Genomic DNA, 12939 nt, shown 5'->3' with positions numbered 1-12939 from the left:
AAGTTTATAAAAAGCTTTCTTTTTTTTACTTACAACCTTTTTAATCACACTCTTTCTGTCTCTCTCTCTTTCTCTTTGAGTAATGCTGAGTTACGGGAAGAAAGTGCTGTTACAGGATATGTCATCATATCCGGGTCAAACCACCTTCGATGTCTCTCCGTTGCGTTTCTGGTGATTTGTATATCATATATAATTAAATCTACAGAGAACATTTCCTGAATACTATTCACTATACATTTATCAACTACTTTATTAAGAAAACCTGAATACCTGCTCATTATTGCAGTGGTACAATCAAGCAATGAGGGGTTGAAAAACAGATCATAAGTTCATGCAGATACAGGTAAAAAAGGTTAATTTAATTTGACATTAAATTAGTGGGCAACAATGTGATTTTAGCACATTTTGGTATAGTTGTTGTTGTCAGAATACACAGTTGGTTTGAGTAGTAACTGCTGGTCCCCTGGAATATTTATGCACAAAAGTGCAAAAACAGTAAAAAAAAAAAAAAAAAAAAAAGAAAGAAAAAAAAAGGGCAAAAAAATGCCCAATGAGTAGCAGTTCTTGCTGATGAGAGAGGCCAGAGAAGAATGCTCGGATTGGTTTGGTCTAACATAAGGAATGCAATAGCTTAAATTACCACTCTTTACAATTGTGCAGCACAGAAAAGCATTTCAGAAATCTTGAACATTCTGAACCATGATGCAGATGGGATAAAACAGTGCAAGACCACATCAGGTTCGACATAACCGTTTGCATTATTTAGAGAGCCAACAATTAGCTTGAGTGTTTATAATAGAATATCCTGTCCAGTCTGTGGACCTAAATCCTAATGAATTTCTATTGGGATAAACTGGATTGCAAAAACATTTCCAGCCAGCAAAGACACCTTTGGCAAAATTTGCAAGAAGCATGGCAAATTATTTTAGCTGGATGTTTGGAGAAACACACAATAAAGATCCAAGACCATCTTGTTAAATAAAAACAAAATACTGTTAAATAATTTTTTTTCTAACAGCATGCTGCTGTGCACATTGCAAGGTTTATAAAGACATGCCTAATGTACATGAACTTGCATGCCCTGCACAGATCCTTCAACTGTAGTCATCACTTTTTGTACAAAGTTCTTCTTGCCCAACATCAGTGCCAACCATACTAATGCTCTTGAGACTGAATGACCAAATCTCCAAACCTGGTGGGCAATATTACTGGATGTGTTTGTTTGTATGTTTATTTACTTACAAGGGGACGAAGTAAAGGATGGCAGGATGGATGGTTGGAAGAATGGGTGCTAAAGATGATTAAATGAGCACATTTATTTATGTCAATCAATCAATCAGTCAATCAGTCAATCAATCAATCAATCAATCAATCAATCAGTAATGCTGAAATCTAAAAACTTAATTTTAAACTAGCATTTGAACAGTAAAATTCATGTTTAGCCAGTCTATTATGAGACTGAATTATAAGCTTGTCTGACTTGTCTGATCGGTAATGAATATAAACACAATAAGGGAAGTAAGGGTTGTTCTTCCCGTTTCGTCACAACACCTGTCAAAATGAATTCTATGCTTTCTCCAATGTACTTCCTAATGACATCATCCACCAGCTTTGTGAGAATATGTGATGACACCATTCCCAATAAATGCACTCTTGTTCTCATTCAGAATCAGTGTGGTGGTTTACAGCAAGCAGCAAGTTTATTCTATCCAGTAATACAACAAATGAAAGAAGTAAATATTAGTTCCTAATAACTGATCAGTTTTTTAATACAAAATATTTACATTACTGAAAACGAGTGTTCAAACACTCATAACGAAGTACCCTAATTTCCGGACTATTAAACGCACCCAAATATAAGCCGCACCCACTAAATTTGACAAAGATTTTTATTTTGAACATAAATAAGCCGCACCTGTCTATAAGCCGCAGGTGTCTACATTGAAACTAATGAACTTTACACAGTCTTTAACGAAAGACAGTGTCTGCTACACGGCTTGTATCTAAACAGTAGCCTACCAAGAAAGTCATTGTTCACCGTCTTCCTCCTTCCTTTCACAACAATTTCTCTCGGGAGTTTTTCTTTTGGCATCATCGTGTGTTTAAAAAAATCACCATTAGTGAAGCTTTTCTCCCGATGCCGTGCAGCTCAGAACACAGGTGAAGTGCATTTTTTTATGCCCGGTTGTTTTCAGCATGACGAATGATTCGCATTTCCTGTTGACAGTCCGAGTGAGCGACTGGTCAAACGTCAGAGGGACCTCATCCGTATTTATGATGTGGTGCGGCCCGATTCTGTGGGAGCGCGTCTGATTTAATATAAAGAGTTTCATTGGTTTACCTGAACCTGTTCGACAATTTCATTGGTCTAATGTTATGGGGCTCAGTTTTTTGGCATGAAGCTTGTGAAACCGGGAAAAACCCCTTTCATTGTTTAAGCCGCGGGGTTCAAAGAGTGGGAAAAAAGTAGTGGCTTATAGTCCAGAAAATACGGTAAAAGCTGTCAGAACGTATTCTAAAGAAGAGCTTTGAATTCAAGACCATAGTTAACCGAACTACATAAATCTACATCTACTGTTCTAAATGAGTGAAACATGGTTATTAAGAGGGTCATATACAGAAAGCCCAATTAGGATTGCAGCTATTGACTTTGTTTGCAGTTGGCAACAACCTACTGTCCTTCCACCTACTGTTTTTGTATTTGAATGAATGGTGGCAACTAATATAAGATTAATTATTTAAGGCAGTGTTATAGCCATTGTAGGCATAGAATGAGCCTTATTGCACCCTATTATTTTATAATTTCAAGTAATCAGAAAACACATTGGTATATTGGTGTACTGGTGTATTTCATTGCTTACATGTGCAACATGCTACATAGAATACAGCTTTCATTTAAATGGCAGCATTAGACAAATATCTTAAGTGAATCTATATAAAGATTCACATAATTCTTCTGAATTGAAAGTTAGTAAATAATCTATAAACAATATGATTAAATAAATGAAAACTAATTATACTAAAAATGGTAAGGTTCTTTTTTTCTTATGAATCTACACTTTTTGTGTTACGCTACGATAATATGGAATTAAATTAAGACGGTGTGCAAAACCACCTGAAGTATTTCAGAGGTTTTGGGAAACAGTGATATTGTGTAGTCTATGCAAATATGAATTAGCCTAGCACATCAACAGATGCTTGAGTGAGCAGCTGAACAGGAAACATCCTGGTGCAAGCGCCAGTGAAAGATCACTGAGGCAAGTTTTGTGGTACAAATGACAAATGATTGAGACAACATGTGGATAAATGATAAACAAAGCTCATATTTATAAACTCTTGTCATCTCTGTAAACAGCAATATTTACCAAGTTTTCCACTGCTACAGAGAGCCTGTTAGCATGTACTACTTTTCTGTATATTTACTCAAAGCACTGCTTGTGGATTGGAGCAGTACACTGTAGAAATCTTATCTGAGAAAGAGCTACATTCAAATCAGCAGGTTTGCACTTTAGACTATGAATAAAACTAGTAAAGCTAGTATGCTACCATTAACATGCAGTTTTCACAAAATCACAAAACTGTTGAAGAAAGTGGTTAGAAGCAACTGAATAAAAAAATCCTGTGTTGAAGAATATTTAAGCAAATATTTAATCTTTTTAATTTCAGGGCTTGTAAAATGTATAATAAAATGTATAAAATTAATGTAACAGTTTAACCCCTCTATATAATTCAGTTTGTAAAATCCGAGTTCTTCATTTCCAGTTCTTCAAAGTGAAATCAGCAGTTTTACACAAGAGGGAGCAGTGTTACACTCATGATTAGTGTACATGAAATTAGCTTTTAGTGCAGCCAATAAAATAGTTGGGAGTATGATTCTGTTCTGTTCACCATTCCACACAGACAAATCCATGCACTATTCTCTCAATTTCAGTCTAATGATGTCATTATAAACATACCCACGTTCATGTATTTTGTGTAGTCAGTAAGCATTATGTTTACAAACAGAACAATGTCTGAGTTTAATCCATGCCATAAGGTTCAAGTAAGATAAATGTACACTATATGGCCAAATGTAAATGGACACTAAAGCAGGACCTGATTGTCTTCAATGTCTTTGTATGCTGAAGTATAATGATTTTATGTCCCAGGATAATAATAATGCCTTTCTGGAGCATACACATACACATATAACGTATTACTATTTGTTATTATACCGTTATGTTACAGATGCATGGATTTAACTGTGTCCAAGTTTTTTTTAATTGGTAACCACTTCAGGAGACCCATCAAAGCAGTAAAGTTCTCTTTCTTAATAGGTACGTGACAGTGCTAACGCATGAAAGTGCATTGTTTTGTGGCGTTTCAAAATCAGGAAACAAGACAATAAAACAGGACTTCATGAAACTGAAAATAACCTTTTGTAATATATTGCACTTCTGTGTGTGAATGTTTGTGGTTGCCTTGGACAAAACCCTACGTGAGAATTAGATCTGGAAGTGGGAATGGGAAAAGTAGACACACACACACACACACACACACACACACACACACACACACACACACACACACACACACACACACACACATTACAGATACTGCCAAGTGAGTGGAGAGTTGCACAGAGAGGGACAGATCCCAGCTGTTAGCGTGTGTCTTGTGTGACTGTCTACAACTGTACAACCCGTACACTGTAAAAAAAAAATTAAAAAAAGAAAGAAAAAGTGTAACAGTGTAGCGTTAACGACGTACAACGGTTTTATTTCACATTACGGACATGGATTATGGAAAACCAGAAATACTAGTTAAAGAACTGCAGCTAAAGGTGAGTCTCTGATCATAATAACCAGGTCATAATGCAACATTAAACAGTTCAATTTATGTTAATTGTTAATTTAATATGACCTAAACACTAGGTGTCATGTTGTAATAGTTCCATTTTGGGAAGACAACTGAGATGTTAAAATATTAAAAGTTTTATTGTAAAGCATAATAAAAAAAAGACTACTGTACATATTAAACTATAAAGAAAAAAGAAAAAACAAGTTTTTGGTTAATGTATGCAAAACACCATTAAAGTTAATGCTTGCATTGTTAAGTCAATCCCTGTTAGTGGAACTCTAACACTATATTCACATTATCTTTTGTTTACACTAGCTTGTATTTTTTCTCTAATGATGTGCAGTGATTTTTTTTTGGAATGCTTGTAGCGTGTATTACTTCAATAATCTAACTATTTAAACACAAATTGAATAACGCACTAACTAGTTGTATGTGTATTAACCTTCTTTTTAGCTTCATTGGCAAAGCTAGCCGTCTGCACTGACTATTAACTCACCATGTGCACCAATAATCTCATCTGTTTTTTCCTAAAATCCTAATTTTGTAATGTTGTTATACACAATTTAAAGTCAAATAAACACAATATTTTCCTTACATTTTTGGAAAGGATACTAATTAATGAAATAAAGCTGCAAGTGAGGAACACAAAAAAGTGTTGAAACATACAAGTTATAGAGCTGAAAGGTCATTTGTTGTATTGTTTAGATGAATTGCTTTACTGCATTGTCTCATTTGCTTTCAATTTAGAACATCTTAATTGAAATGTTGCTTCTTGCTTGCTAGCATTACCTATTGCACATGTGCAATTTTATCTACAGAAATGTACTAAATTAGCACCAATTATTGATGAGAAAACCTAATGGTTTTTGTTTGCAAGTTGAGGCATTTGCTGGGATAAATGAGCATACAATTATATACTTGCTAATACCAGAGACCAGTTTAGCTTGTAATCAAAACAGAAACATTAGTACACATTGTACACATGTTGTCACAGCCTAGTGTCTATTGTCTAAACTTGACCCAGCCATTAAAATTGCTTACACACCAAAATTTGAAATCATGTGACAGCACTCTAATGTGACAAAAAATAGATACACTTCTAATTAGAGAATAAAAGATCGATGAATCAAGTAATCAGACAAGAATGTCTTTTTATTCATTAAAGAGCAATATCAAATACACAAGAGAAAATAAGACACCCTCTTATGAACAAGTAATTTTTTTATTTTTTTATTTATATCTGTAAAATCTAAACCCATTTAGTGCATTTAAGTGCCTTATTACATCCAAATGCAAAAACAAATATATAAATAAAAAAAATATTAAAGTCAATTTCAAATTACTTTAAAAAAGTTAAAAGCACTGTACAGTGTTTTCTTTATGTTTTGGTTGGAAATGATCCCAAACATTGGAACTTTCTGTTGTGTTCTTTGGCCTAAATCTTCTCCTCACCCCTCGCTGTTTTCTCTCCGTTCCTCCATTTTTAATTTTGCAGCATCTTCTGTGTTACCTGTCCATGGTCAGATTTTTAAACATGGAGTACGCACAAAACAAGCCTGAAAATGTGCTGCTTTTAACGCAAAAAGGTTGTTCCACGTACGTACAACGTAGAAATACAGAAGGCAAGAAAAGGAATTGGCACAGATAGCACGCACAACCATTGCATATAAAGTGGCATACGCTCGTTTCCAGCCCCGTTTTGTGCGTAAGCCACATTTATAAATGAGACCCCTGAGTGGTCCAGAGTTTACCGGGTGGTGCGTCAGTAATAATGGTCCATGGTGAAACACAGTGCTCTGTGTGTAGTTAAATGGACAAATGATTTGCCTAAACGCTTTTTTGTTTTCTACCGTATTTTTCGGACTATAAGCCGCTACTTTTTTTTCCACATTTTGAACCCCATGGCTTAAACAACAAATCGGCTAATGTATGGATTTTTCCTGGGTTTTTCCCGGTTTCACAAACTTGGAAAAACGGAAAAAACGCACCTCACCTGTGTTCTGAGCTGCACGGCTTCGGGAGAAAAAACTTCCACGCACGACGATGACAAAAGATAAACTCCCGAGAGAAATACAGTGGTACCTATGAGTTTAATCCGTTCTGTGGACGAGCTTGTATCTCAATTTGCTCGCACATCAAGTCAGTTTTCCATATTGAAAATACTTAAAATCGCATTAATCTGTTCCAACCCTCAAAATGACACCCCGTTTTTATGTTTTATGTTATTAAATTGGAAAATACATTTCTGAATAACAAATCTTGTATAAAAACATAATAGAAAGAGTATGTAAAGATATAATAAAGTTTTATTCAGTTATTAGATGAGACGACTTGAGCTAACAAAAACGCCAGTGGGGTGTGTGTGTGTGTGTGTGTGTGTGTGGAGGGGGGTTAGAGGCGATAAGCGGAGGCGGAGGCAAAACTCGTTTTTTACTATCACTCCTGTACACTACGTATCCCTAAACTTTAAAAATTTTACTTTTTCTTTTTTGCTTATCTTCATTTTTGTCTCAATCTTCACTTTCTGGCTTCGCTTCGCCATCTAGCAGCGGCGTCTCGAGCTCGCACCTCAATTTTTTGCTCGCGTAACAAAGCAAAAAAATCGACCAAGTGACCGCTCGTACCTTGGAAAACTCATACATTAATGCACTCGTAGGTCAAGGTACCACTGTAGTTGTGAAAGGAAGGAGAAAGACAGTGAACAATGACTTACTTGGTAGGCTACTGTTTAGATACAAGCCGTTGTAACGCGTTGTGTCTGGGTGAAGGGAGAGCTCACTAAAATCCAGTTGCAACAGAAATCATATAAGCACAGACAGGTTTCCAAAACTCATGCTTTTTTATTTTTCTTGGCAACAGCCTTATGGGTTAGTCAAAGAAACTTAGAAATTAGCATCAGAAAATAATAAGGACATATTCCTCGGTCTTGCACACATGCAGTAATATCGGAAAAAATGCGGCGGCAGGCTATTCCCAAAATGCTGCTCTGCTCTTAAAGGAGCCACAACATATTTCACCCGTTACACCGTGTAACAGACACTGCCTTTCGTTAAAGCCTGTGTAAAGTTCATTAGTTTCAGTGTAGGCTTATAGACAGGTGCGGCTTATTTATGTTCAAAATCAAAATCTTTCTCAAATTCAGTGGGTGCGGCTTATATATATACTTACAAATATGTCAGTGTTGGTTTCATTCAAATCAATTATAAATATTTTATTTTATTTTTTTTTTTTTTTGTACCAATAGTCTAACTGAAGCCATGCAGAAGTGAAACGCTATTAGACTTCTTAAACTTCATATCAGCTTCATAACAGTCATATACTGTACATAGCCTACAGGCAAGGTGACTTTAAAGCACTTGGACTATGAAATGACAAGCACGCACGCACACATGCACACATACTTGCTTTTGATACGGGCAGACTGTGGGTTGTAACTAGATCTACTGTGTTTGTGTGCACATGTGTGTTGGTGGGGGAATTTAAGAATGAATGCATCAACGTTTAGACTAGTTATAGACAGTCCAAAAACACCCAGGATATGTTTGTGTTTATTAAAAGGCAGTTGCTTCACATAGCCAAGGGAACATTTTTATATGCCAAATGCAAAAATAAAAATTAAATGATGGAGATGTTACTCTTTTAAGCTTTAAACTCATCTTCCTGTAGAATATTTCAATTCCTAGTGGTGGAAGTAGCAAAGCCACATGAGGAAGTGCTTACCTGAACTTGAGATTAGCTCCTGCACATACACACTCACATGCATGCACACGCACACACACACACACACACACACACACACACACACACACACACACACACACACACACAGTGCATTGCATGAGATTTTAGAATGATAGAGATCAACTGCAAACGCTCCTTATATAAAGCCAGCTTGTTCTTTCTCTTCAGTATGTTAACATAACCATAGAGCATGGAAACACACATCTCAACATCAAACCCTGTCCCAAATATGTACTATTGTCCACACTGTAGTACAATAAATGGGCACAGGTGATGCACCTCATTCGCAGAGGGTTTACTATATATATATATATATGTATATATATATATATATATATATATATATATATATATATATATATATATATATATATATATATATATATATATATATATACACATATGTGTGTGAGAGATTACTTATAAAAAGGGTCTGAAAGCTTTCAGAAATGGAAAGTGCTTATGTAATTACGTCATATGAAAAAGGCTTTGTGCTTTATTTGAAAGTCAGTACCTATACGCTGATTTTAAATGATTTCCATGTGTGAAATCCTACCCCTTATGGCTTCATTCAGACCTTCCCATGACTCATCTCTGGAAGATTTTCAAAGATCATGTCTTTTTTTCTTTTCCTTTGTCTCCTACGTCCAGTTAATAATCTGTGGAACAATATGAATCTGTTCTGCAATTTCGATTTGCTAATTGTTATATAGATAAGTAGAGACATTAGGTAACAACTATATATTAACTTTATTAGGCAACAATTCGGACAATTACTTTTAATTTCTTTTCTTAGGTAGAAGCATCTGTAGCAATATTCTAGTAATGTACATTGTGTCATTTTCATGACATCTTTAACAGAAAGAATAGAATTGGAAATTTACAGTCATAGTAGTGTTCATGTGTGTGTGTGTGTGTGTGTGTGTGTGTGTGTGTGTGTGTGTGTGTGTGTGTGTGTGTGTGTGTGTGTGTGTGTGTGTGTGTGTGTACACAGGTACAAAAAAAGTGTTAAAAAAAAGAAGATATTGCAAATTAAAAGCACAAAAGCAAAGATGTTAGTCACACATTACCTAATTCTACATCTCTCTCATGACTTCCTTATTTCAGAGTTTTGCTTTGACCTGAGCAGGGGGGAAAAAGTCCAAGTTGCTATAGAGACCACAGTGTGAATTTACAAACCGATACACACACACATACAAACACACGCACACACACGTGGCCATGTTAGTCATGTAGCCATAGAAACTCAACCACAACGTTTGGTCTGGGCTAATCATAGATACACTAATGCCAACTAAACGCTGCGGGAGCACCAATTTAGTTTCATGCTAACAACAATTAACAGGAAATTTGTAGCAAAGTTTTTGCAAAATGGATTTAAACAATGAATCAAAAGTGTTTATTTGTGCAGACCCTGGTAGCGTAGAGATGTAAAAGTTATTAAACTGAGGGAAGTAAAGCAGACATGTCAGTGTTGTTGTCATTTTTGTAAGTATCTGTGCAGTACTTTACTGTGCATTTTTTTACTTTTACTTACTACATTTTAAAAAAGAATAAAATTTGCTATTACTTTTTCTCAGTACACAACAAAACTAATTGAAAATAATAGTTTAATATATTTTTTTATTATAAGATTTAGCCTCACACAGCTCTAAGCATTTTACCAACATCCAAGTGTAGCACAGCTATTTGTACTCTACCATCCAAATCTATCTGTACTAAGTTATATGTGTGTTTAGTTTTTTCTAATGATAAATGACTATTAGCTTGTAGCCAAGCTTTTCTTGTCATTGTGGCCATATTAGGTTGCCTGTGTGAGGTTTGCCATTTAGTTACTCTTAGTTAACTTATATATAATGTGTGCATGTGTTCATTTGCTAGTCACCATAATGAATGTGAAATTTAAGTAATACACATCTACCGGATCAGTGGAAACGCTACAGTTACCATTAACTGTTAAACTGTTCAATTATTAGGTTTATTCATTTATTCACTTTTACATTTGTTGTATCACACATTTCTTTTTACATTACACAACACAAGGACAGGTGGATGCAAGTGCAGTTATAAATATTTTAAATGATATCACTCCAGACTAAATATCTCGGCCAGACTAAATGGGTAATGTTAAAAAATAATGTAGCAATTTAGCTTCCTGGTTAGTAGCTAATCCTAGCAGTATGGATTATTTAGCGTTGTATGTCCAACCTAAATAATCTCTCTTAAAATCAACTATAAACTGAGTGAATGAATGAAGGACGGAAGGAATGAAGACATTTGTTAAAGGATACTTAAATAAGTAGAACAGGTAAGTAGAACATATCTTTAGAAATTAAATATTGAATGTTAAACACACATATACACACACACACACACACACACACACACACACACACACACACACATCTGTATTTCCCAATTGGGGTCTAACAAATGTAAACTATTTCATTAAATATTTTTCATTATTTACATTTAATTTAATAAGTTCAATATAATATAATAAATATAATCAATATAGTATAAAAGTGTATTGCATTAATTTGATTAATTATATTAAATTTAAATTTGTAAAATATTATTTTATATATTATTTAACCAAGAAGTCATTTTATTTTAAATTGTTTAAAAAATGTAAACTGTTGATATTTTCATAAATTATTATTAATAATAATTAACTGTGTTAATAAACGACAAGAAATCTTATGCATTTCCAGAGATTCGAACCGTGATAAATCGAAGGACGACTGTATATGATCTATATAATATATTATATAGTATATTTTTGTATAATATATAGGGTATGTACTAAATCGACATACATCCTAGACATCACTGGAATATATACGATATAGTCATGCTACTTAGGGTATATTATACTGTTTGAAACACATCTTTGAATTAATATTATAGGTGATTTGATTGGATAGGAGATTAATCCATGCTGTATAGAGAAGAGCCTTTATTTGACACATATACATTGCAGCACAGTGAAATTATTTTCTTCGCATATCCCAGCTGGTTTGAAACCTGGGGTCAGAGCACAGAATCAGCCATGAAAGCCCATGGAGCACAGAGGGTTAAGGGCCTCGCTCAAGGGCCTTAGAGTGGCAGCTTGATGATCCCGGGGCTTGAATTCCAGACCTCTGAGTTAGAGCTGTCAAAATATCTTTATATCAACTAACATAAAAAAAGGATGTGTTAATGTGCACTTATGTATTTATGTATCTATAGACATTCATAATATATTAATGTTTGTTTTGTGATATGTTTTGAGTTTGCGTTTACTGAAAGATAGGGGCGTGGTGTGTGTGTGTGTGTGTGTGTGTGTGTGTGTGTGTGTGTGTGTGTGTGTGTGTGTGTGTGTGTGTGTGTGAGTGAGTGTGTGTGTGTGTGTGTGTGTGTTTAAAAAAAAAAAAACTTGACATTAATCATAAAAACATCACATAATAGTACTCTTAATGCAGAATCAATTAATGAGTCTGAAAATGCAGTATCTGTGTCTTGTGTGTTTGTGCACTCACACTGGAGGAAGTGAGAGGTAGAAAAAGGAAGAAGTTGCAATGACAAAACCTTGTGTCTATTTGAATATGTCTCACATGCAAAGAACATTCTGGAATAACTAGATAGTTAACAAACTCATTTGTGTGATTGTGTGTATGGAGTGGGGGGCATACGGTAAGGGTGATGGAGTGTCTTCTAACCTTAAGACCACACTATCATGAAGGTTTTACATTTTCCAAATGGTTCTCAGATATTTGCACATGGTTTTTTTTATTGTTTAGGTTTGGCCAGATGTTTACAAAGTTAGTGTTTTTCCAGACTTATCATGTGCTTTTAATTTTCCACAGGTGGACTGGTGTTATATGGTATTATATAAAGTTATTATGTCTTGATGGGTTTCATCCTGTTCGTTTCTTTCTTTCATTTTATTGTTTGTATTTTTTAATGAAGCATGCTAATGAGCTGAGCTTGATTTGACATATGCAGTGCACCTTTGTACCCCTATAGCCCCCTTGTTGAAATTGATACATTTTGTGAATAAAACATTTATAAATAATGAACTCGAGATCAATCATATCAGCTCATTATGCAATAGTTGTAATACTTTGTTAAATCAACTATTATTTGTTATACATAACACTCTGCTGACATCTTTATTTTCGTATTGATTTAGTATTTAGTTATTTTTATTTTATTACATTCATCCTTCAGCTAACTAAAGCCTCCTGTACTTCATCCATGAGTAAAAGGTATTTGTTACAGTGATCATTATTTGACAGATATCCCTGCAGCTATGTTGTTGCTCTTGGGCTCCTGCATGTCCTTTCATCAATTCTGGAGGTTCTTTTCTTGATGTCT

At 34.7% G+C, this 12939-nt stretch overlaps 1 protein-coding gene across 20 annotated transcripts in view; it reads left to right on the top strand.

Moving 5' to 3' along the window:
- Positions 1–12939, top strand: part of fnbp1b (formin binding protein 1b) — an 83266-nt gene that overhangs the window by 7047 nt on the left and 63280 nt on the right. For 2 of the 20 annotated variants that reach the window (XM_083565128.1, XM_083565126.1), the window contains exon 1: positions 4567–4822. The exons of 6 other annotated variants lie outside the window; for them this stretch is intronic. In XM_083565128.1, the coding sequence (XP_083421254.1) occupies positions 4775–4822 (48 nt within the window). In that variant the 5' untranslated portion in view covers positions 4567–4774. Of the gene's footprint in view, positions 1–4564; positions 4823–12939 lie in introns of those variants that run through there. 12 more of the 20 variants (XM_083565116.1, XM_083565109.1, XM_083565117.1 and 9 more) reach the window with 10 other exon arrangements.

The sequence above is a fragment of the Silurus aristotelis genome (genome assembly GCF_946808225.1).
Source record: "Silurus aristotelis genome assembly, chromosome: 16".
Lineage (NCBI taxonomy): Eukaryota > Metazoa > Chordata > Actinopteri > Siluriformes > Siluridae > Silurus > Silurus aristotelis.
Note: the sequence above shows the minus strand (reverse complement) of the source record. Positions and strands in the feature narration are given on the sequence as shown.